At 44.4% G+C, this 25407-nt stretch overlaps 1 protein-coding gene across 1 annotated transcript; it reads left to right on the top strand.

The window, feature by feature from the left end:
* The first annotated feature begins 1715 nt into the window (after window positions 1-1715).
* PPP2R1A (protein phosphatase 2 scaffold subunit Aalpha) lies at window positions 1716-21850 on the top strand. The gene is made up of 15 exons (XM_058195724.1): window positions 1716-1886; window positions 5327-5417; window positions 6539-6639; window positions 7466-7698; window positions 7838-7985; window positions 8627-8782; window positions 9017-9131; window positions 10233-10303; window positions 11153-11287; window positions 12222-12395; window positions 12777-12837; window positions 16374-16528; window positions 16828-16970; window positions 17888-17979; window positions 20394-21850. The coding sequence occupies exons 1-15, from the start codon at window positions 1734-1736 to the stop codon at window positions 20408-20410; spliced, it is 1845 nt and encodes a 614-aa protein (XP_058051707.1). The 5' UTR covers window positions 1716-1733; the 3' UTR covers window positions 20411-21850.
* Window positions 21851-25407: the final 3557 nt, after the last annotated feature.

The following is a 25407-nucleotide window of genomic DNA, read 5'->3' on the forward strand; positions in this document are numbered from 1 at the left end:
AGAATAGAATAGAATCAGAACTCTTTATTGGCCAAGTGTGATTGGACACACAAGGAATTTGTCTTGGTGCATGTAGGAATTTAGCATTCACCCCTCTCCTAGAAGAATGAAATATTTTGGAGGATATTGAAGAGGGCAGAGTATTGTGTTTCCCTGGATGAGAAATAGAGAAACCTGTTTTAAAGACAAAGCAGCTTCCTGCCTCCTCACACCTTTGGCAATGGGCCATTAAGGCCTCAGCCAAGCTCACTCATTCCCCCCACCTTTGTCAATGGACCATCATCTGCAACACAATAGGACCCATCTAGCAACAGAAACTCACCACATGGCAAGGCTCAAGCAAGCTTGAGAGACAACCTACAGAGTTAGCTAAGACCCCCTAGACTACCTGGGAGTTTGACAACCAATCTGGGTACATTTCTTATACAGGAACAGGAGGCACCAAGGTGGGGCCCCACAGAGACTATAAACTCAGGCACTCAGCATCTTGTTCTTCCCCTCTTCCCTCTTCCCTTCTTCTCCTTTTCCTCTCTGGTTCTTCACCCAAAACCTTGAAACATGTGATCACCTTTTCGACTCAGGAACGCAAGCCATGTGCTCCTGTTCAGGAACTCAAGCCATGTGATTCCTGTCCACCATTAAACCATCTTTCCAGTCTCCATGTTTCCAGTGTCTTTATCCCTACTTGGAACAGAACCCAGATGGACATTTCTTCCAACATGCATATGCTCTTTCTAGCAAGAAATGTTAGACCAGTTTTCTTAACGTTCCAGATACAGTATGTGGGGTTTAATTTAATAGGAAGATAGAAAAGAGCAATTTAACAGTGGAATCAGTGGTTCAAAGAAGAGGAAGGGTTCCCGGGATGTTTGCAAGCCAAGTCACGATTTCCATGGGAAAAGCTTTAATCTGGACTCCTCCAAGGAGGGAGAATTAATCCAGCTTTAACACACACATCTAACTCTGTGTTTCCAATAAGAATCAATGAGGTTTTAATATGTGCAGCAAGTTCTTCGTCCCATGTAAATAAAATAATAAATAAATAAATAAATAATAAAAAAAATGTGCACATACACACAGAGAGAGAATCATGCATACACTCAATCAATAATGATTTTATTTTGGAAGAAGATAAGATTAGCAAACGAGGACTGAAAATGCCTTTTGCATCAAGCCCCGCCCAGCTAGGGTGAGGTCATAGACCTATGACGTACGCTTGCGTCACAAGTTATCCTTGACGTCACCGCAATGGGAAGAATAGAGGCAAAGTTGCTTTGGCAACCTAGTCACACACTAGCCCTCCCCTGCTTCTGCCGAAAGAAAAGTTGGTTCCACTCTGGGATTGGTTACTATGAGCTGTCTCTCAAAAACATTGTCTAATCGCCTCTCCATAATCGGAAGGCGGAGTTAAGGTTGCATTCCAGGGGCGGGACTATTCGATAGTCCTTTGTGAGCTTTATGACAGAATGAATAAAGATCCTATTATGAATCGGAAAAAGGCGGGAATATAGTCCATCTAACCAATTGAGATGAAAGAGAGGCGGGCGTAAACGACCTGATTCCCAAATCTCTTTGTGGGTGGCGCAGTTCTGAAACATCTGTCCAATGAAGAATAAGAAAGCCAATGACAGATAGACAGCTATGCTAAATTAGAAGATCGGAAACGGGGAACGCGTCTAAAAAGAATCCAATCAGCTTCTCACATAAGACGGAGTGACAACCCTAGGGAACCAATGGCCTCTCACCCGCCCCTGCAAGGCAACAGCGAGAACCCCGCGCAGTCTTCAGAAGAGAAGCCGGGAGCTAAGATGGCGGCCGCCGACGGAGATGACTCCCTTTATCCTATCGCTGTGTTGATCGATGAGCTGCGGAACGAGGACGTTCAGGTATGGCCCGATTCGGCGGTCGTTCAGCTGTTGCTGAGGGGAAGAGAGGGGAAAAAAAACAACAACCGCGGGGAGAATATTTCAGGCCCGAGAACCCAGCTCCCGGCACGATGGCCAATCAGGGGCGATCTTTTATCTTGAGAAACCCGGATGGGAGTACTGAGAAACGGAGCCGGATTGGTCGCGAGAGGTCTCATTGGCGAACGCCAAGAGGAAGCGGGTGGCTAATGAGAGCGGCCGTCTTATCTGTTTCTCCCCTCCTGCGGCTATGCAAGCAGGCGCGCGATTGGTTGGGCCACCCGTTTCTCTGCTGGTCGGGGGGGGGTTGGTGGTGGAGGGGGAAGAAAGGGAAGCAGGTCGTCTTCTCTTTATAAAGCGTACTTGGGGAAGAGAGCGGAGGGCTCTGATTGGGTCCTGCCTAGCTCCATTCAAGCTTCCTAGCCAATCGGTGAAGAGCCTTGGGGCAGCGGCTAGGAAGGTGTCCTGGTTCTGGCATTTCTTTGCTGGGGATGTTTTAGTGCCCCCCCCCCGTTCCCTCTGCATGAAAGGCGGTAAGGGAGGGGCTGTCAATAGAGGGTGCCGAGGTGGAGGTATGATGGCTGAGGAAGGGGTGGAGTCTCCCCTCCCCACCCCTCTGGCTTCCGGCTGGATGCCCTCCAGATGTGTGGCTCTTCTCCCTCCACAATCCTGAGCTTTCTGGGGCGTCTGTGTGTGAGAAAACAGCTGGCCCAGCCATTCTCTTCGCTGTGGATGTTTCATATCGGAAGAGAAGAGCTGGAAGGGACCTTGGAGGTCTTCTAGTCCAGCCGCTCAAGCAGGAGAATTTATACCATCTCAGACAAGGGTGGCTCAATGGCTAAGACGCTGAGCAGTTCAAATCCCTCGTGCCGCGTAGTGGGGTGAGCTTCCGTTCCTTGTCCCAGCTTCTGCCAACCTAGCAGTTTGAAAGCACGTAAAAAATGCAAGTAGAAAAATAGGGACCACCTTTGGTGGGAGCGTTCCATGCTCCTTTGAGTCATGCCGGCCACATGACTACGGAGACGTCTTCGGACAGCTCTGGCTCTTCGGCTTTGAAACGGAGATGAGCACCTGCCCCCTTGAGTCGGGAACGACTAGCACATATATGCGAAGGGAACCTTTACCTTTTACAGACAAGGGACTGTTCAGTCTCTTCTTCCTAAAAAACCTCCAGTGATGGAGCGCCCATGATTTCTGAAAGGCAAAATGTTCCAGTGGTTTAATGGTCGATGGGAGATTCTCAGTCATCCAGGTCATGTTTGTCCCCAAAAGTCGTAAATAATAAAGGCAGGATACAAAAGAAGTAAAATAATAATTAAAAAAAAGACTTAGCTACCCAAAGGTGCTTTTTTTTCTTTTAAGAGGCAACTGGGCTTTTTTGGGGTTTTTTTTGAAGATGCTGAAGGAGCTTCTTGGATGAGAAGCGAAATGCCTTCGGAAAAAAACACCATAGTCCAGTTGCCTCTTGCCATAAACACTTTTGGGACTCTGCTATGGGTGTGCAAGAAAGAAAGAAAAAACACCACCACCTAGGGCTCTCTTGTTGCAGGAGTAGCTTTAGGGATGACACTCACTCGGTTTGGTAGGATCAAGTGAGCCCAACCAGCAGGATCCAGCCATCTTATGTCCTGTAAAATGCTTAAAGGTAAAAGTAAAGGTTCCCCTCGCACATATGTGCTAGTCGTTGCCGACTCTAGGGGGTGGTGCTCATCTCCGTTTCAAAGCCGAAGAGCCAGCGCTGTCTGAAGACGTCTCCATGGTCATATGGCCGGCATGACTCAAAGAAGCATGGAACGCTGTTACCTTCCCACCAAAGGTGGTCACTATTTTTCTACTTGCATTTTTTACATGCTTTCGAACTGCTAGGTTGGCAGAAGCTGGGACAAGGAACGGGAGCTCACCCCACTACGCGGCAGCACTAGGGATTCGAACCGCTGAGCTGCCGACCTTTCGATCGACAAGTTCAACGTCCTAGCCCCTGAGCCAGTCTGTCTATTGGGTCAGTGTCTCTCAAACTTGGCAATGGTAAGATGCAAGGACTTCAACTGCTGGGAAACTGAGAACTTGAAGTTCATGCATCCTATTCAGGGGTGTCAAACTGGCGGCCCATGTGCCGGGTGCATCATGCACAGGCCATGCCCACCCTGGCTCCGCAAAAGCAAAAAACATTGTGATATGTCACGTGACGCGGTCAAGTTTGAAACCCGTGCATTGTTGCCCCATGGTTGAGAAACACTGCCTTGCAATAAAGTAGGAATTGAGTCTTAAAGAGGGGTGCAGTCCTTTCTGGAAGCCAGTCAGTCTCATTATGACTTTGAGCAAATGAACCTCCTAGGCAGTGAGGCCTGTGTCCTTTCAGAATAGAAATAGAATGGAATAGAATTCTTTATTGGCCAAGTGTGACTGGACACACAAGGATACATGTAATGAATCCTTGGGTAACATATATCACAATGTCCATGTAAACGGTAAGTAATAGATCACAGATGATCAATGAGGCTCTCTAAACTGAACTAATTCAGCAGAATGGGATACAATGGTATGCATCTGAACTTTAAACGAGGCATCTCCAATTGAATAACCCATCAACGGTAGGGGAAGAAAAACATTATCTTCTTGTTTGAAGATAGCGCCCCCACCACTATTGCCGTTTCTTTCCCAGTTTACACTCTTATACATGCTTCACTTGGAAAGGAATCCAGTGTCTGTTGGATATGAATAGAAGCAATACAGCAGGATAGTGCTAAATGGTCATCTAAAGGAGCAGTCTGTATTTTTTTACTTAGATAATGTATATCTGACTTGGTGCTTAATGTACCACAGGCAAATGCAGAATAAAAGCATTATTATGTATTAGTCACCAGATGTAAACAGCAGTCCTGTAGCTTTTGTGTGAGGGGAAAAAAAGGAAAAAGGTGAAGTCTTGCTGAGTGCAGTTATATTCATTATGTCCTATCATTTTATCTTAGTAGTATATGATCAGGGTTATTCAATTGGAGATCTTGACAGTTCATAATACTGTCATAATTTGTAGAAAGGTTCAGAAAAGTCAACATGCACTAGACATACAGGCAAGGAGTGGACATCTGTTTATAAAATGGGAACAAAACAGTAGTTTCTACTAAAAGTGTGGTTTATGTTAGCCATACATACTATTATATATACTGTATACTATATATACTGTAGATGAGCAGAGCAATACAGATTTGTATGTTTGAAAAAGTATATGAAAGGGGGCACCTGCTGCCAGGTGGGTGGATTATGAAGATGAGTCCAAAAATGGAGTGCTTTATTAGTGCCATAATCGTTAAAAGTTTTCTGCAAAGTCAGTATTCAGCATTCAGACAAAAGTGGCAGTTTTCTCCTGAGATTCATCACCTGTGTGAATCTGTTCCTTGCATTTCTCCCTCCCATATATGCAGCTTCGTCTGAATAGCATCAAGAAACTCTCTACCATTGCGCTGGCCCTGGGCGTTGAGAGGACGCGCAGCGAACTCTTGCCTTTTCTCACAGGTAAATGAAAATATTCGGCAAGATAGGAAATAGAATGTGGAACTAGCTTAGAGACAGTTTGGGCATATTTCTGTTCCAGTCATTTATTTTTGAGGATTGCAGTGTGCCTGCTCCGTGAGCATGAAGGTCCTGAAGATATCCTTTACACCAGAGGTCTTCAAACTTGGCAGCTTTAAGACTTGTGGACTTCAACTCCCAGAATTTTCCAGCCAGGAGAATTCTGGGAGTTGAAGTCCACAAGTCTTAAAGCTGCCAAGTTTGAAGACATCTGCTTTATGCCATGCTCATTGATAGAATCCCAGAATCTGCCAAAGGCTATGTGGGGAGTGAAATTTCACTGGGGCTAAATCTTTGCTGATCTGCATTAACTCAAAGAATGTTTCAGTTGTCAAACGATCCTCTTTATGGACACAGTTAACTTCCTCACTTCAGTTTTCATTTGTCATCAGAAATTTATATCTAAATAAGTTAATCATCTTTATTCATAAACCGAACAAAAAGGAAAGATTTGTGGAAATACAGTGTCCCTGGACCTACACCTGTATCTCACAGTAATCAAGTCTGCAATTGTATGTCAGGCCTCCCCTCCTAACATGAAACATGCCAGAGGTTTTGCCCAATAGCTCCATTCCTGACTATTGATCATGCCGGCCTGGGATTGATTGAAGTTGTAGTTGAACAGGTATGGAATCATATCCTGCAAGCAGCGTCACCAAGGTTACCCTTGGAAGTTGTATAGAGTATTCTATGTTCTAAACGATTCAAATTTTGCCCGGTATTGTTTCTTCTCAGGACAGTTTGTGAAATATTGATGAATTTCTGTTAGATTGGACATGGTTCTACCATGGTTCATTGGTATTGCTTCGAATCTCTCCTTAGATTTCTTAAAATCTATGTTCTCGTAGTCATTTAAACTCAGTGCTATTTATTACTTAAAAATAAATATCTGCCCAGCTATTCAGAGACTCATTTTGGGTGCCTGTCAGTTCTACCCTGTACATATGGAAGGATAACTAAATAAAATGGAATTGCACTTTGCATTTTTTTTTTTGTTGTTGTTCTAAGAATATACAGGCTTTGTCTTACTTTTTGTTGTTTTCTCGTTTTTTAATTTCTTGCAGACACTATTTATGATGAGGATGAAGTGTTGCTTGCCCTGGCAGAACAGCTGGGAACATTTACAGCTTTGGTCGGGGGTCCAGAATATGTCCACTGCTTGTTGGTAAGTTATAGGCCAGTTTCTGTGACGGGCTCAGGAAAAGGAACTAACACAGAGGGGAAATGAAACCACTTCTGTTCCTTCCAGAAGATGAAATTGGGGTACGCATGTTGTTACAAGCCCAGAGATAACCAAGTTGCTGATAAGTTAGCCTGGGTGGTTTAGGATCCTAGATTATCATCATCTTTTAACGACCCCATCATCCCTTGCGGGGTGGAGTCTGGGCAACTGAACGGAGCTAGCAGTGTGTTTAATGGCCGGATGCTCTTCTTGTCGCCAGTGCAGAGCTTTGTTCAGCACATATATTCACAGTGCAGCCAGAGAGAGAAATATCTGCCTCTGCCTAAGATCGAACTCACAGCCTTCTGATCGTGAGGCGAGAGCTCTATCTCTAGGCCATCGCACCACTCCTGGTTTAGGGTCCTAGATGGTTTAGTTAACTAGTAAAGAAAATGTTTATCCCCTACCAAATTTAAAAGTGTTAAAATGATACTTGGTGATCATTGTTTAATTCCTTATCATAGGTGGATTTAATGGTATATGGGAATTTTTTTTCCCCAGATGTTTGAATTGTACCCAGATAGAACAGTATGACTGGAATGTCACTTATCCCATTTGAATGCACAAATCCCAATTTTCGATCATATTCCTTGCCCCCTGTGTAGACTTCCTTACCTTCTTCTCTTCTCAGAAAAGAGCGGAATTACTTAAATTCTTACAGTGAATCCAAATGAACAAGGCAATAATTAAATTATAGGAGAGCTCTTTTGTTTTTCCTTCTTGGTTGTTCATGCGAGATGCATAGGTAATTTCCTCCCCCTTTCTCCAGCCCCCACTCGAAAGCCTTGCTACGGTCGAGGAGACAGTGGTGCGGGACAAGGCCGTGGAATCCTTGAGGGCAACCTCCAATGAACATTCTCCAGCTGACCTTGAAGCTCACTTTGTGCCCCTGGTGAAGCGCCTGGCGGGGGGTGACTGGTTCACCTCTCGCACCTCTGCTTGTGGCCTCTTCAGCGTCTGTTATCCCCGAGTTTCCAGTTCAGTTAAAGCTGACCTCCGCCAGTAAGTCAAGTGCCTTGAAATCAAAATTGGGACCCCGTTATAAAATTCTGAGTCATCAAAACAAGAGAGATTCTTCCTGTCCCAGTATGTTGCAGTTAATAAGTTTTCACCTTCCTTCTTTCTTTTTTTTTCCTGGCAGATATTTTAGAAACTTGTGTTCAGATGATACTCCAATGGTGAGGCGAGCCGCAGCCTCCAAACTGGGCGAATTTGCCAAGGTCTTGGAACTGGAATATGTCAAAAGCGAGATCATTCCCATGTTTTCGAACCTGGCGTCTGACGAGCAGGTCTGTATGGCCTGGCGTTAGCTTTGGGGTGATAAAGGGAGTAAGTTGAACCTGAGGGGTGGGCTGTACCTACCCCTTGTGCTCTTGGTGAGGAAGATTTTCCATAAGAGCCGAGGTGGCCCAGTGGTTAGAGTGCAGTACTGCAGGCTACTTCAGCTGACTGCTAGCTGCAGTTCGGCAGTTCAAATCTCGGCAGGCGCAACGTTGACTCAGCCTTCCATCCTTTCGAGGTGGGTAGAAATGAGGACCCAGATTGTTGGGGGCAATAGGCTGACTCTGTAAACCGCCTAGAGAGGGCTGTAAAAGCACTGTGAAGTCTAAATATAAATATATTTAATGAAATATAAATATAAGTCTAAATGGTTTTGCTAAGGAAGGGATGGGAAGAATAAGGGAAGGAAAGAAGGAAGGCGGGCATAGCGACACACTTATAATGCAATATTGCAAGCTAACTCTGCTCACAGTTAGGAGTTCGATCCTGACCGGCTCAAGTTTGACTCAGCCTTCTGTCCTTCTGAGATGGGTAAAATGAGGACCCAGATTATTGGGGGCAATATGCTGATTCTAGAAACCGCTTAGAGAGGGCTGGAAAACACTGAAGCGATATATAAGTCTAAGTGCTATTGCTATGTCACACACAGGACTCTGTGCGCTTGTTGGCTGTGGAGGCCTGTGTTAATATTGCTCAGCTCCTGCTTCAGGAGGACTTGGAGTCCCTGGTGATGCCGACGTTACGACAAGCAGCCGAGGACAAGTCTTGGCGAGTCCGTTACATGGTGGCTGAGAAGTTCACGGAGGTTTGTGCAAATAACTTGTGTATTTTGAAGATCGCATTCGCTTCATTTTTGAAAGTTAAATGACCATAAATGTTAAAAATGTACCAGTGTTTTTCTTGTTCTGCCCACCACTGTCAGTTCTGCAGACCGAGAGTTTTTGGGGTAGAATTATTTCTGGCAGGGAGGAATGTTTTGCTGTTTGGAGTGTTTGCATGGTCAGTTTTGGGACTTGGTGATTTTTTTTCCCCCCCATAGCTCCAAAAAGCTGTTGGGCCAGAAATCACAAAAACTGACTTGGTCCCGGCCTTCCAGAATCTCATGAAAGACTGTGAAGCCGAAGTGCGAGCGGCAGCCTCCAGCAAAGTCAAAGGTGATTTTTAATCAATATCGATACTGTCTTGATATTTACATAGGATTTCCCTGCACAGGGAGCCCTCAAGTTACAATCATTTGCTTAGCAACTGTTCAAAGTTACAGCAGCACTGGGTGAAAAATGGCGTAAAAGCCGTTGCAGCATCCCCATAGTTCCGTGATCAAAATTTGGGCGCTTGGCCACGAGTTTGTATTTACATAAGTTGCAGTGTCCCATGGTCATATGAGCACCTTTGGCAACCTTCCTGGCTGTCTTTTTTACCAGTAAAGTCGATGAGGAGAGCTGGATTCACTTAGCAACTTTACAATTCACTTATCTGCAGTGATTCACTTAACCGTGGCAAAAAAGATCATACAGTTGGGCGTGACTCACTTAACAAACTGCCTTGTTTAGCGGTGGAAATTCTAGTCTCAGTTTGGCTTGTAAATCAAGGACTACCTGTATAAAGGCTTTCTGAAAGGGATGGACTTCTGGGCAAGAAAAGAAGAATTTGATTTATTAAAAAAACTTAGTTGTAATTGTTTTAAGCAGACGCTTGATGTGTAAACAAAAGGGAATTGTCTGGATCCAGCTGTAGGAAAACTTAAGTTTTCAGATCAAAGTTCAGGAATATTTTTGTGTATAGTTTCGCAGATGAGTATAGTACCATGATGGCGAACCTGTGGCACGCGGAGCCATATATGTGGGCACACGAGCGTTGCCCTAGTTTAGCTCCAGCGCACACCGGCCAGCTGATTGTCGGGCCTTGGAGAAGGCCGTTTTTGCCTTCCCCTGGTTCCTAGAAAGCCTCTGGAGCCTGGGGAGGGCAAAAAATGGGCTTACCGGGCCCACCGTGCTATCACGTGCCAAAAGCAGGGGGAGCACGCACATTCGCGGAGGGGCAGAACGCATTAAATTACGGGTGTGGGCACGCGCGCGCAACCCCTCTGCTCTCCTGCTTTTGGCACGCGACGACAAAAAGGTTAGCCATCACTGGTATAGTATCCCTTATGATGGTCTGGAGAGGTTTAAGTACTTAGTTGATAATTAGGTGGGGGGAAATATTACCTGGGTGAAATCTGCACTGAAATTCTTATTTCTCCATCTTTCTTTCCCAAGAATTCTGTGAGAATTTGTCTCCCGATTGTCGTGAAAATATCATCATGACTCAGATTTTGCCCTGTATCAAGGTATGTACCAGGAAGCCACCTTCTCTAGTAACTTTTGAGCAGTTCTTATAAGCTCGTAGTTTTAGTTGGCCCAGTCAGAGGCATGCTTGCAGGAAGGCTGAAGAAGGCATGGTGGTGGTGTCCTTAAAGAGGACAAGTACAATGAAAGCCATTGGTTGCCTCTGCCTCTAAGACGTTGATGTTCACAAGGTGACCAAATTGTAGAGGGAATCTGGCTGGCTTCCTCTATGAGTGTGTGTTGTAGATGTGTGCCAACGAGTGCCTGATTGTACAAGTTTAGAATACACTGTCTTAATGGACTGTAGTTTAATATTCCATTGGTGTGAATACATTGGCTTATGGAACTGTACAGTAGTGGAATTGAATCTTTTTTACTACCAGTTCTTTGGGCATGGCAGGGGAAGGATATTGCAAAATCTCCATTCCCTCCCCACGCCTGGGGGAAGAATTTTGCAAAATCCCCATTCCCTCCCCACTCCGGGGGAAGGATACTAAAAAATCCCCATTTCATCCCCACGCCTGGGGGAAGGATATTGCAAAATCTCCCTTCCCAGCCCACTCTGGGGCCAGCCAGAGGTGGTATTTGCCTGTTCTCCGAGCTACAAATTCCTTGTGTGTCCAATCACACTTGGCCAATAAAAATTCTATTCTATTCTATTCTCAAAATTTCCGCTACTGGTCCTCCAGAACTTGCTGAATAGCACCCCTGGAACTTTTATTTCAATATTCCAGTTGTTTATTACAATCAACAAATAAAATGGCAGCAGTGGTGCGTACAAAGGCAGTGAGACTGGAGGCATTGCAGAAATAGTTTGCGGTGTCTTAAAATACGTCCTTTTTATCATTTAGGAACTAGTATCAGATGCCAATCAGCACGTGAAATCCGCTTTGGCGTCCGTGATCATGGGATTGTCTCCTATTCTGGGCAAGGACAATACAATTGAGCATCTTTTGCCTCTCTTCCTGGCTCAGCTCAAAGATGAGGTGAGTATCCCCCCCTCCCCTTTTTGAGGTCACTTAAGAGCCTTTGTGGTTAACTCTTGGAGGTGAACATATTAGTGTTATCTGCTTACATGGCTTTGCTGCACTGAGATTAATGAGTAAGAACAATTAAAGAAAATCTATTGGTTAGTGCTTTGTTTCTCAATTTTGGCCACTTAAAGGTGTGCGGACTTCCAACTCCCAGAATTTGGAAAGTTGCCACGGTTGAAAAACACTTTGAGTTAGTGGTAAGGCATGTATAATCATCACTAGTTAAACGATCTTAGATAATCTATAGTAGACACTTCCTAGTTCTGGGATGAATATTTTTTCTGAATAGTGCTTGATGTACCGGATTTTTTTTTCCACTGTGCTTGATGTACCGGATTTTTTTTTCTTCAAACCTTGCATCTACTATATTTTTCGGAGTATAAAACGCTCATTTTTTCTCCCTAAAAGAGGGTGAAAATTTGGGTGTCTTATACACCAAATGTAGCCCCGCCCAGCCTCTGAAAGGAAGGTTTTAGAAGCTGAAAAAAGCCTCTTAAAGGGAAGTTTCAGAGGCTAAAAAAAAAGCAAGGTGCAGAGCTCACAACCAACAAACCTGTTGTTAAAGTCCACCTCTGAGAACAGCTGATTGAGGGTATTCTGGGAGGCCATCCACCCACCAATCAGCTTTTTTTCTTATTTTCCTCCCCCAAAATTAAGACGCGTCTTCTACTTTGGTGCGTCTTATACTCCAAAAAATTTGGTAGTCACATTATTGCCATCTTTGAGCTAATCAGAAAGTTGAAAATGTAACTTTGGTTCCTTTTTTCATCCTACCCGAGTTCTTACCTGAACCTCCCTTTAAACTAGCACGACAGGAAGCATTTTAGAAATGACAGTTGAGGCAGGAGCTCTTTCTTCCCCATTCTCATCTGCTCTTTTTCTGCAGTGCCCCGAGGTCCGACTCAACATAATCTCCAACCTGGACTGTGTGAATGAAGTGATTGGCATCCGGCAGTTATCTCAGTCTCTGCTGCCAGCAATTGTGGAGTTGGCAGAGGATGCCAAGTGGCGTGTGCGGTTAGCTATTATTGAGTACATGCCCCTGTTAGCTGGACAGCTGGTGAGTGTGGGTTTGGTTTGGTTTGGTTTTGATCTTTTGAAAATAACTGTAAACATTTGAGCTTTTTACTCAGCAACCTGGGCATTATTAAATCAGTTAGAACATTTATAGTGACAGGTGCTTGTAGAGTTCCTGCTTTTCTTTGATTAATTCTGCTAGGGCTGTTTTGTCAAAATCTCCCCAAATTCGATGACTTATCTGCTAGGTTGCCCTGCAGTGTCTACTAATTGAACAAAAGTCTGTTTCTCCAGATTTCTGTTTCTGTTCTGTTGGTTTGTTTTTTTGTTTAAACAATGAGAATTCTATAACCTTATTTGTAACCTCGTAATTTGTAATCCTTGCTGATTCATTTGCTGTCACTTTAATGTTCTCTGCCTTCAGGGTGTGGAATTCTTTGATGAGAAGCTAAACTCCCTTTGCATGGCCTGGCTAGTGGATCATGGTAAGACCTGATAACTGATATTGGTTAGTTTCTCCTTTGCTAGTCATCTCCTGTAACATTTGGTCACAATTGCACACATCGCTTCTAAGTTGCCCTGTACATGTCAAGGAAGGTACAGTACCAAATCTGAAGACAGCTGTATTTTTACAGGTAGTTTTTCACATACGACCAGTCGTAGACACCCAGAAGGTACTTACAACCTGGTTCCAAAGTTTTGACGGTCCCAAGGTTATATGACCATATTTGGGGCCCTTGATTCCTGGCCTGTATCTATGGCCACATGTAGCATTCCGTGGTCCAATGTTTTTTCCAAAAATTGGCATTTACTTCCAATATTTGGCAAAAAACAACAACAGGGAGCAATGGATTTGTGTAACAACTGCTGCAAAAAGAAAGGTCTTAAAATCAGGTCGGTCATGTGATGGACCACTGGCAGCCTCCATGATGGTCGTAAATCGAGTATTGAAATCACCAGAATCTAATTTTGGGAGCGGCGATTAATTCTGTGTTTATCTCCAGAAGCATTAATAGTTTCAGGGCATCTTGAGGTTTAGCTATGATGCCAGCTGCAGCTGCAACAGACCGGAAGCTTTTCCTCAGTTCTCCATTCTCTGGATGAAGAATATAATGCAATCAGGCTTATATGGCAAACTCTGGAGTTATTGCGTGGGATATTTGAAGAATTAAATTAATAAATAATAAATAAATAAATAAATAAAATAAAAGAATTAGCACTTTTATGCATATTCTGTACTGAATGTGAGATCATCCGAGAAAATGCTATCAGTAGCTTCCAGTAAGTGCAGGGCAGTGAATAACTGTTAGTACAAAGTTCCTTTTTTACGGAATCCTTGGAATAATAACTTTAGGGAAGACTGGTTTCTGTATTCTTTCGTCACTGGTTTTTCATGTGCTAACTCTTCATATATCTAAATGCCCTAGATACTTTGTAGATCTATTTCATTGTTTATAACTTATTTTTATAGTAAACACCTTAGAAAACTTTTTCTGGGGTTTCTAATGGAGGTTATTAATCAGGTTTTTTTTTAAAAAAAGAAATGTAATTGTCTCATAGGCATAGAAGCATACTTTCTTTCATCTCGGCTGCTGAACATTTATTTGATTAATTGATTTTTATCCCACCTTCATTGGGATAAAACAGACCTAATAGTCCTTCCTTCCCCTATTTTCTCCACAACAACAACCCTGTGAGGTATGTTAGACTGAGAGAGGGTGACTGGCCCAAAGTCATCCAGCCAGCCTTCATGCCTAAGGCTGGACTAGAACTCACAGTCTCCTGGTTTCCAAGCTGGCGCCTGAAATCACCAGACCAGATTTTCATGCAATTCATCCCAATTACCTGTAGAAGTAAGAGGCTGTAGCACAAGGGGAGAATATAAGTTAAAGTAGTTATTTGGCTTTGAGCCCGCATATTTCAGAATTAATGGAATCCATTGTGTCAGCAATTTTCTCCAGCTGAGAAAATGAATCACTGAAAAGCTTTTAGCACTAAAGTAAAGGAGGTTGAGTCACATTTCGGTATTTAATGGGATAATCTTTTCTAGCAATTAAATTCAGATTTAATGCAAGTACATTAGAAAAAAAACATTACAACACTAGCTTTTTTATCTTTTTTTTTTTTTTGTTTCAAACTTTGATTATTCAGCATGCGGCATTCATATAATTTTCCGTTATTTTTATTATATTTTGTATCGTTTTGAGCATGTTGATGATAACAGTGAATTTGCGCTTTTTGGTCTCATTCTCACCTAATAAAATGTGCTACCAGCAGTTCAAGCTCTGACTAGTAATTATACAACATGGTTAAAAGCTCATTTTCAACCTAGAAATTCACTGTCGGTTTCAGTTATGTCTGGGATAGGTACAGAGTAGCTACAGCATGAAATGAGGATATAAATTGCCGGTGGAAGCCAATTGTAGCAAAGCTCCCGCAATTATATTTCAGGTTCATCTACCATCAGTTCCAGTTGGATAGGAAAGAGGTAATGCAGCCTGTAAAAGAATACAGTTGGCTCAATTAGAAATGCTGCCTGTGGCATAAAACAGAACTGGTTTCCCTTGCTGTGTTCCAAGAAAATGTAGAGATAGGACTCCACCAAAGGACAGTAATTTGGCCAGTGTCAAATGTACAATGGAAGCACAGTCACGTCACACTCCCCCTAATAAAGGAGAATATTTATAGCTCAGGGTTGAAATGAGTCCCTGGTGCTCTCTGAACTTGCTTGTTTTCCTGCAGATGTTTCATTATCCTAACTAAGGAATAGAGTGGATTAGAGTAGAGTAGAATAGAATTCTGTGTGGGAGCATCGACGCTCTGGAATGAACTCCCCCCTGGCCTACGTCAAGTGCCTGATCTTCGGACCTTCCGTCGTGAGCTAAAAACATATTTATTTATTCAAGCGGGACTGGCATAAATAGTTTGATTTTAAATTGGGGTTTTATTAATATTTTAAATTTTAAATTCATTTTTAACGATCAGCCGTTTAGTAATTGTTATATTTTAATTCGTTTTAATTGTATATATCTTGTATTTTATTCTGGCTGTACACCGCCCTGAGTCCTTCGGGAGAAGGGCGGTATAAAAATTTAATAAAATAAATAAATAAATAATAAAAAAATAGAATAGAATAGAACAGAACAGAACAGAACAGAACATGGAATGAAGAATAGAATAGAACAGAACAGAACCTTGGAGGTCTTCTAGTCCAGCAGGAAAACCTATACCATTTCAGACAAATGACTGTCCAGCTTCTTAAAAACCTCCAGTGATGAAGCGCCCACAATTTCTAAAGGCAACTTCTATTCCACTGGTTAATTGTCCTCACTGTTAGAATTAAGTTTCTCCTTAATTCCAGGTTGCTTCTCTCCTGGATGAGTTTCCAACCATTGTTTCTTGTCCTGCCCTCTGGTGCTTTGGAGAATAATTTGACCCCCCTTTTCTTTGTGGCGGCCTCTCAGATACTGGAAGATTCCTATCATGTCACCCCTAATTCTTCTTTTCTCTAGACTAGCCAACCCCAAATCCTACAGCTGTTCTTCATACGTTTTAGTCTCCAGGCCTTTGATCATCTTAGTTGCTCTTCTCTGAACATTTTTTCCCCTCTTGACTACCACCGATGATGTTACCTAGTTAAGGTAATGAAACATCTGCAAGAAAACTAGCAAGTTCAGGGAGCACCAAGGACCCCTCACACTTTCTCTAATTAAAACAGTATTTCTGCAGCCCCAAAGTATCTCAGCATTTTAGAGACAGGATTATTTTTTTAAACAAAATCTTCCAAGTTATTTTTTCCTCATAATCTTTTGACACTCCCCCATATCTCTGAATATCCCTTCGTGCTGCAGAGTTCACCCATTGAAACAGAAAATCGTGTGATTGCTGCAGGTATATCTCAAATCAAGTCTTAGGTTTTTACAGCAAGAAACTTGGCTCCCTTAGTCTTCTGTGTATTGCTCTTCTAGAACATGTGTTCTAGCTGTAATCCGTCTTGTGTCTTACAACTTCCCTTGTGCAGTTTATGCCATCCGAGAAGCAGCCACCAGCAACCTTAAGAAGCTTGTGGAGAAGTTTGGCAAGGACTGGGCCCATGCCACAATCATCCCCAAGGTGCTGGCCATGTCCAATGACCCCAACTACCTTCACCGCATGACTACGCTGTTCTGCATCAATGTGAGTTGGGAGCCCAAAGAAAAAAGTGGGACCAATTGAGGGAATGTGGAAAGAGGTGCGTGCGCTGGTTGTGAAGAGTCAGCGTATGACCTATGAAAAGTTAAGAATTGTCCTTATTCTGGGGTTTTCTGGATTGGAGAGAACAGTTGGTCTTGTTAGGGAACTGAATCAAAGAGCTGCAGAACCAGGTCAGCATAAGCCTGGCTCCAAAACAGCAAACCTCTTAAATGATAAGAGCTCATCGGATCCAAGTTGCACACAGGGCCCTTGATCTACTTTCATGGCTCTTCCTTTGCTAGGTGCTGTCAGAGGTCTGTGGGCAGGAAATCACCACCAAGCACATGCTTCCCACGGTATTGCGGATGGCCGGCGATGCAGTAGCAAACGTTCGCTTCAACGTAGCCAAGTCACTTCAAAAAATTGGACCAATCTTGGATAATAGGTATGGGGAACAATAACTGTTGTCGATGGCATCCGGGCTTGGGGCTTATCTTGATCATTGGGGTGGGAGGAAATGAAGGGAAGAGGTAGAAGCCGTTGGTGGCACGAGTGGTTAGAATACAGCATGGCAGGCTAAACTCTGCCCACAGCTAGGAGTTCGATCCTGACCCGCTCAAGGTCGACTCAGACTTCCATCCTTCTGAGGTCGGTAAAATGAGGAAACCCAGATTGTTGGGGCAATCTGCTGACTCTGTAAACCAGGGGTAGTCAACCTTTTTATACCTACCGCCCACTTTTGTATCTCTGTTAGTAGTAAAATTTTCTAACCGCCCACTGGTTCCACAGTAATGTGCCATGTATCGTCGTCTGCGCATGCCTCTCGCGCATCGTGGATTGGGTTGGGGGGAGGCGCCGGCTACCAGCTCTGCTTGTCTGTTACAGCTGGGTGGTGTGGGGGGAAATGCACGAGCTATTCTGGGACGAGGCTCTTTTGTTTGCGGTCGCACTATAGCGCCATTTAGCTTCACTTACTAATGTGAACTAAACTTACGCACGGGCGATACAAATAGTATATTTTCAGAAATTTAAATTGTCACAGGGAATTTAATGAAAATGTTTTTAAATAATGCTATAATTTTTTTAAAAAAAAGTCAATTTAAAAAAAGGAAAGTGCTTCAGTATCAGACAAAACCCCTACTGCCCACCATGAAAGCTGGAACACCCACTATTGGACGGTAGGGACCAGGTTGACTACCACTGCTGTAAACTGTTTAGAGGGGGTAAAAAGCACTGTGAAGCTGTATACAAGCTCTGTTGCTATAATGGAAATACTGAGACTTTGGCGAACCTTAGATACAGGCCTTGTCTTCTGCCTACTTCTTCCCCCTCATTCCTTGCCTGCTTCTTGTTTTCCTCCAGTACCCTTCAGAACGAAGTGAAGCCAGTGCTAGAGAAACTCACCCAGGACCCTGATGTGGATGTCAAATACTTCGCCCAGGAGGCGCTGACTGGTGAGTGGACTCAAGCATATTTCCTTCCTTCCTTCCTTCCTTCCTTCCTTCCTTCCTTCCTTCCTTCCTTCCTTCCTTCCTTCCTTCCTTCCTTCCTTCCTTCCTTCCTTCTCTCTCACTAGACCTCTGCCTAATTCTTACCATGGAAGGCCCTGTGGAGGTTGGATATAAACCTTCTCTCTTCTTAGGCTTTGTCTTTGAATTTCTGTTTCCAAGGTGACTTCAAGCTCACTTGGCACTGAGCCCGATATTTGAATGCACCCGATCCTTTGTTTTCCCTGCTGTTAGCTTCTTTCCAGCAGCAGGCTTCCAGGAGAAGGAGAAGTTTCTTGATCAGCTCCTTTCTAACCACTTTAGAGAGGGAGATCTATGGGTTGCTTGTAATCTTGGGCCTAAGCTTGAGCAACAAGTATGCTAATTTTGTCTGTAAGGATTACCGTATTTTTCGGATGATAAGACGCACTTTTTTATCTTCCAGAAGGGGGTGAAAAATGTCTGTGGGTCTTATAGACCAGGGGTCTCCAACCTTGGTCCCTTTAAGACTTGTGGACTTCAACTCCCAGAGTCCCTCAGCCAGTTGCTGGCTGAGGGACTCTGGGAGTTGAAGTCCACAAGTCTTAAAGGGACCAAGGTTGGAGACCCCTGTTATAGGCCAAATATTGCTGAAGCCCAGCCCACCCACCAGCCATTTTTTTTTACCTCAGCATGCTCTGTTTTGGGCCCAAAAAAGGCCACAAAAATGGGCCACAAAAAGCCTCAAAAATGAGCCCAAAAAAGCCTTGAAAATGGGCCGAAAAAAGCCCCAGAAACAGGCTGGGAAAAAGGCCCAAAAAAAGGGAGGCCAAAACCTTTCATTTTGTCGTTTTTCTCTTCTAAATATAAGTGCATCTTATAGTCAGGTGTGTCTTACAGTTCAAAAAATACGGTACTGCCGAAAGTTACCTCGAAGTCAGCATTTGGTTTCCCTTCTCAGCCAACCAAATATTTGTGGAAACTGCAGAAGCAGAAGCTGAGGTCTGAGCAAGAGTTTCATAGAGGATTTGAATCTTCTCAAAAGCTCAATCCCCTGACTATTTCAGTGTTGGTTTCTTGGAGCAGCATCCTTCCCAAACATGGGGGTGTGGGGGGGACTGTGTACACCAGGGGTCTCCAACCTTGTGTCGTGTCCCACCCCCACTCCGACGAACGAGTCAAGGAAGTCCGTGGCAAACTTGGCAACGAAGCCTCTGCAGCTTGCCAAGTCCCTTCGAGGTTTATTAGGGCAGGCAGGAGTCCAAGTTGTGACTTCAGCGATAGGGTCTGGTATCAGCAAACTCGATAAGACTTTGCTTGACTCAAGGTTGGAATGCCAAAAGCAGGTCCTTTATATAGGCTGTGGGGTGTGGCTCCATGATTCAGCATTTATCCAGGCCTGCCCCACCCCTCCTTCTGCTGGCGTCGCCTCTCAGATCTCCGGAAGCGAGGGTCCTCCCACTTTGAATTGTCTTCAGCTGGATTTGGCTGGCTTCCTGCTCACACGCTGTAGGAGTGAAATTTATCAGGCTTGTCCGTTTACTCCTGGAATCCTCTCCAGGCATGGGGCCAGGGCCGGGGGCTGGAGGCGTGACAGGCCGTTCATCTTCATTATCAGACTCTGAGTCTGATAAAAGGCCCGGTTGGAGACGGGAGGGGCCTGGCTGAGGAGAGGAGGGAGGATGAGTCACAACACCTTGGTCCCTTTAAGATTTGTGGACTTCAACTCCCAGAATTCCTCAGCCAGCTTTGCTGGCTGAGGGACTCTGGGAGTTGAAGTCCACAAGTCTTAAAGGGACCAAGGTTGGAGACCCCTGGTGTAAACAGTTACTCAGGATCTAGGGATTGAGGGGCAGCAACTTATATATTTGAGATGATGTGGAAATTGTAGCAGAAAGCCCCACTTGCACCCTGCAGGGACCCACCAGTGAGCACCTAAACAGCTGGGGTCTGTACAGTGTGAGACTGTGGGCTTGGAACTCCCCTTTTCAAATCAATGCTAGCATTTGTGAGGAACAGCAGAGTGGTGCGGTGGCCTAGAGGTGGAGCTTTCGCCTCTCAGTCAGGAGGCTGTGAGTTCAATTCTAGGTAGAGGCAGATATTTCTCTCTCTCTGGGCACACTGAGAATATATCTGCTGAACAAAACTCTGCATTGGCGACAGGAAAGGCATCCGGCTATTAAATCCTGCTAGCTCCATTCAGTTGCCCAGACTCTCCCCTCTCTCCCCCCACCCCCAGCAAGGGATTACGGGGTCGTTAAGTGACGACGATGACGATTTGTGAGTAGCAGTGTACAATGGGCACCGCACAACTGAATTTAGCGCCGTTAATGAAATTGTTTATTAGCTTTCATAAACTATGAACGTTTAATATACTCTTTTCCTCTCTCTCTCCCGTACAGTGTTGGCGTTAGCTTGAATCCGGGACCTGGCTCTGTTGTCTCTCCAACTTGGATGCTGTTGGGCCAACCATTTTTTTTCTCCCTTTTCCCTGCATGTGTATGACCAGCCCACCCATCTCCTATTGGATGTACATGATGGAATTCGGCCATGGCTGACTATTGTCTTCTCGGGAGCCCCGCCTCCCTCTCCTCCTCCTCTTCCTCCTCTTAGCTGTGTGTTTTCGGAACCTTCTTGGGCAGCTGTGATATTTTCTCCCCTTCTCATAAATAGTCAGGTTCAACTTAACAGTTTTGTTCCCACCATCCGGGGGCCGTACAGGTGACATCCTCCTCCCCCCCCCCCCCGCTTCCCCTTAGTTCTGTGAAACTTACAAGAGAGACAGAGCAGGGGAAGGGAGGCAGAATCTATTCATTGAGGCCTCCTGTCACTTCTGGGCCACAGTTTGCATGGGAATGCCACCGCCATGCAGCGTATTAACTCTGCATGACGCACCCCTTAGTTGAGCTTTCTCCCAATCCACGCTTGGCCTGGTCGGTCCCTTACCTTTTTCCATCCCGATGATTAAAGCCGCCACCTTTTTCCCTCCTACTTGACGTTGGAAGTATCAGTCAAATGGAAACGTTTGCCTTCGCTCAAAATCAAACCCAGCGGCGTCTTTGCCTCGGTTTTTTAGTTCCCGCGAAGGTAGAAGGGTAGTTGTTAAATCCTTGATTTAAATCTCTCGGTTTATCAGGCTTCGTAATATGGTGTTTCCCAGTTCCTCTGCATGCTTCTCTCCTGTGCCTTTTCTGTTCACGATACGTTTCCTTTCCCTGGCCTTTGCTGGAAGGAGGTAGCTATTTGGCGCATGAGATGTGTCTGTGTGTGTATGAGAGAGAGAGTGAGAGAGAGGGAGACAGGCAGACAGAAAGATAAAAAGCTGTGGAGCCATTGACATGGGCTAAAGAGTAGAAAACCCAAGTCGCTTTGGCTCATCACAGTGGGATGCTACCTCCAGGCTAAATGTTGTCCCATATTCCCACTGAACTTCCAAACGGGAACCGTTCCCAAATTTGGGTGGGTCCAAAACGTAAAGATGCTCTTTGATGAAAGAGACATCCGTTGGCGGGAGAAAAGGGGACAATTGGACGGTTTTCTCCAGTTCTGATTTCTGTACTGTAGAAGTTCCTCCTCCCTTCCAGCTTTGCCTTAAGTGATGTCCCAAGCTTTTCTTCTTCGGCACCTTTTAAGTTCCTTGCTGGTTGTCTCTCTAACCCTGGCACTGGACATGTGAAAGAAGTTGTGTATTCTAACCACTCATCCCCTAACACAGAGACACAAACACACTGTCTCTCTCTCTCGCTCCCGTTAGCGGAACGTCATTTTAAAAATGTCAGGATTTTTGTGCGTGTGTATGTACACTTGTTTTATTTTATTTTTTCCTCCTCTCTCCGATTAATAAAACGCTCAATCGTTACTTAACAAGGCTGGGTAAGACTGAAGCCAGGTCAGTGAACCTTTTGAAATGAGGATGCGGAGGAAAACCACTGGCCATCCATATAATCCTGGTCGATCGAGTCTTTCTTCGGTTCTAGCCAAGAGAGCCAGGAGCAAAATAGGGGAGTGTATACAGATAGTCATCGACTTATGACTGTAATTGGGCCTCCCAGTGTGGTGGTCATGAAGTGAACCCATTGTTTGCTACAGGGTGGTTTTTCTGTGGATTCATAACTTTGGAAATTGGTCATAAGTACCTTTTGGAGATGCATTGTAGCTTCAAACGGACGCTGAGCAAAAATTGAGAACCACCTGTTTAGAGGACTATCACTCCCCTATTTCTCTTAGAATAGAGGTCTCCAACCTTGGCAACTTTAAGCCTGGCAACTTTAAGCCTGGCGGCCTTCAACTCCCAGAAGTTCTGGGAGTTGAAGTCCGCCAGGCTTAAAGTTGCTAAGGTTGGCGACCTCTGTCTTAGAAAGTGATCGTTGACAGAGACCAAGGACTTGAGTCACATTGTGCTAGGTCTCCTTGCATTAAATTATGACCTATTATTCGGGTTACAGTTCATTCTGTATGTAAAAAATACAGTGGATCGCTCTTTTACAGATCACTTGAGTGCTTATACAGCATTGGATTTCCTCATTTGGGTTTTGGTTTGTGTTTTTTTTGCCTGCATAAGCAGAACACTTTTTCCTTTGCTATCTTCCTTCCAAAGATACCTTGTGTAGTTTTTTAACAGCTCCTGTTTGATACTGTCCCTCAATCTCTGGCTCCTATTTCAAATGTTAAAATTTTCAAAAAAAATATTATTCCGGAGATCTTTTAATACAACATTTGATCCAGCTTTGGCTCTCATCAGAGCTAATTTCCATGTTGCATTTCCTTGGAGCAGGGTTCTTTGACCTTGGCCACTTTCAGATGTACTGATAGAAGAGGATATTTGTACCTTAGGATTGAACTGTAGGGCTCTTGGTGTTCCCCGAGTTTGGCTGTTTTGCTTGTAGACATTTCACTACCATACAAGACAGCATCATCAGTGCCACCGCATCTGCAAGAAAGCAACCAAGCTCAGCACCGTGGACCCTGCAGACTTTCAGATGTGTGAACCTCAACTCCCAGAATTCTCCAGCCAGCCTTGGAGTTGGGAGTTGAAGTCCACACATCTGAAAGTGACCGAACCTTGGAGAATAGTCAAGCTGCTTGGGAGCTGGATCAGGTCCTTCAGCTCGTGGAAAGTGTTCAGTCACATCTTTTATGCCTCCAGTGCCTACATTCATTTATTTATTCTGCCTGCTTTTTCTCTTCCAGTCATGTTTTGGGCAAACAAAAACAAAACAAAACAACAACCCTGCATTGTTTCATTTGTTCCATCATTTGCCATAATGAAAAGGCCTACCTTTTATGTAGTCGGGTTTATCAGATTCTGTTGTTAAAATCAAACAGTGTGCTAACAGCTAGGCTGGTACGAAGGGGGGGAAAAGCAAGATTGACTTGTGAAGAAAATGGCATAGAGCCGTGATGGTGAACCTATAGCACACGTACCCAAAGTGGCACGCAAAGCCATGTCACCAAGCACACGTGGCCTTGCCTGTTTGTCTTCCAGGTTTCTGGCTTGCATGCGCATGCGGCGATCAGCTGTCTTGCTCACGCGGCAGTGCTAAAAAACCGGTGTGAACATGCACGCCGGCCAGCTAATTGTCAGAAACAGAACCCGGAAGTTCAGCTTTTCCAGAGCGCAATCCCTTTCCCCGCACGGCAATGCTGAAAAGTGGCCTGTGAATGCGTGCCGGCCAGCCAATCGTCGGGCACACATGCACACTAGAACAGGGGTCTCCAACCTTGGTCCCTTTAAGACTTGTGGACTTCAACTCCCAGAGTCCCTCAGCCAGCAAAGCTGGCTGAGGAACTCTGAAAGTTGAAGTCCACAAGTCTTAAAGGGACCAAGCTTGGAGACCCCTGCACTAGAATCCGGAAGTTCAGCTTTTCCAGAGCGTGGCCCTGATGAGGATGCGTGTGTGATGTTTCCAAGCGACAAGGTTCGCCATCACTGACAATTTCTTTTTAAATGGTGGGGCTTCCCAGTGAAAATTAGCGTGCCATCCATAACACGGTCTTAAATCCAACCAGTCCTGGTGCTTTATGTAATGGATCTTCCAGCGTTTTTCCCATTTGTACTTGTGGTTTACTCAGAATCTTATTTGTGTTCCTTTGATGACGAACGTGGAAGACAAAAATTTCAGGGTCAACAATCAGAAGCCTGGTGATGTTTTTAATTCAAGAAACGACATACTAAAACAGGTTCCCACCACCATTCCAGGGTAGGGTTTTTTTTTTGCTTGTTTTTTCTCGATGGAAAGGCAGTAGGAGATTGGCGATGTCTTTAGCCCACTTGCTTTATTTATAAATATACAAACAGCATGATTCAAAGCAAGCAGCCGTTTTCCCAAGACAAATAAATACCCCCACATCCACGCTTAGCCATTTATAGCCAGTTTTTCTTTTACTCATTCTAACTGCAGAGGTTTGCACTGTCACAATGCCTGGAATTTTCCCTCTCGGGAGCATCTACAACCATGAAACCAGTGTTTTCTCCACCTGGGCCACTTGATGAAGATGTGTGGACCTCAACTCCCAGAACTCCTCAACCAAGGTGAATCCTTGGCATTGGAATCCACCCATCTTCAAGCAGCTCAAGGTTGAGAAATACTGCATTAAAGGAACACTTGGGCCTCTTTCGGGAAGGATCACAACCCAGCCTATCTTCTTAAACTGGTCATCCTCCACTGCAGGTCAAAAAACTGGAAAGATATATGATTTGACCAGTATTTTGACTGCTGTTTTTTGTAACTGCCTAACCCCATCGCCAAATTTGAAGCAGCAAGTATCTAATGGTTTCCCCTTCCCCATGAACGTGTTTTCTGAAGTTGAGGCCAGAATACTCAAAAGTTGTATTTTTTTGATACCAGAGAGACCTAAAGTATTGAGTTTTTAAAAACTGCTCACTAACCATGTTTCCCCGAAAATAAGACATCCCCGGATAATAAGCCCTCTCCGGAAATATATAAAAGCATACGCAGCCGGTCCCCACCATTTCCTTTGGTTAGGATTAGGGAGACAGAGCTGGAAATCGTGTCCATCTTGTTCCCCGCACCCCAAAATATTAAGACCTCCCCGAAAATAATTTCAAGTGCTTATTTTGGGGTTCAAAAAAATATAAGACGGTCTTATTTTTGGGGAAACACAGAAGATATCTGGCCATCACTATCGCCACCCGTATCTGGAGATGGGAGGCTAGTCCACAAGCTGTCCATTATATAAATATGATTTTAGATGTCTTTTTTTAATGAAGGAATCAAGTTTTTTCCTTTTTCTTGCTTTTCTACTCACACTTGGAAAGCTTCACTGCCACGCTAGGGTTGTGGGTTTTTTTTTAATCGTCTTGCTTCTCTTAATTCAGCAGCGAATGGTGGTTCTACTAAAATGACCACGCTTTGTTCATCCTGTGCAATTGGCAGCCGCTGGGCTAATCAAAAG

The sequence above is a fragment of the Ahaetulla prasina genome, chromosome 10 (assembly GCF_028640845.1).
Source record: "Ahaetulla prasina isolate Xishuangbanna chromosome 10, ASM2864084v1, whole genome shotgun sequence".
NCBI classification, from domain to species: Eukaryota; Metazoa; Chordata; class Lepidosauria; order Squamata; family Colubridae; genus Ahaetulla; species Ahaetulla prasina.

What these genes read in the sequence shown, in the direction of transcription:
- PPP2R1A (XM_058195724.1), top strand. Translation starts at nt 1,734, where the DNA reads ATGGCCTCTCACCCGCCCCTGCAAGGCAACAGCGAGAACCCCGCGCAG. An exon ending in TGCGGAACGAGGACGTTCAG is followed by an intron (nt 1,887 to 5,326) that starts GTATGGCCCGAT and finishes CCATATATGCAG; the next exon opens with CTTCGTCTGAATAGCATCAA. An exon ending in GGACCAATCTTGGATAATAG is followed by an intron (nt 16,971 to 17,887) that starts GTATGGGGAACA and finishes GTTTTCCTCCAG; the next exon opens with TACCCTTCAGAACGAAGTGA.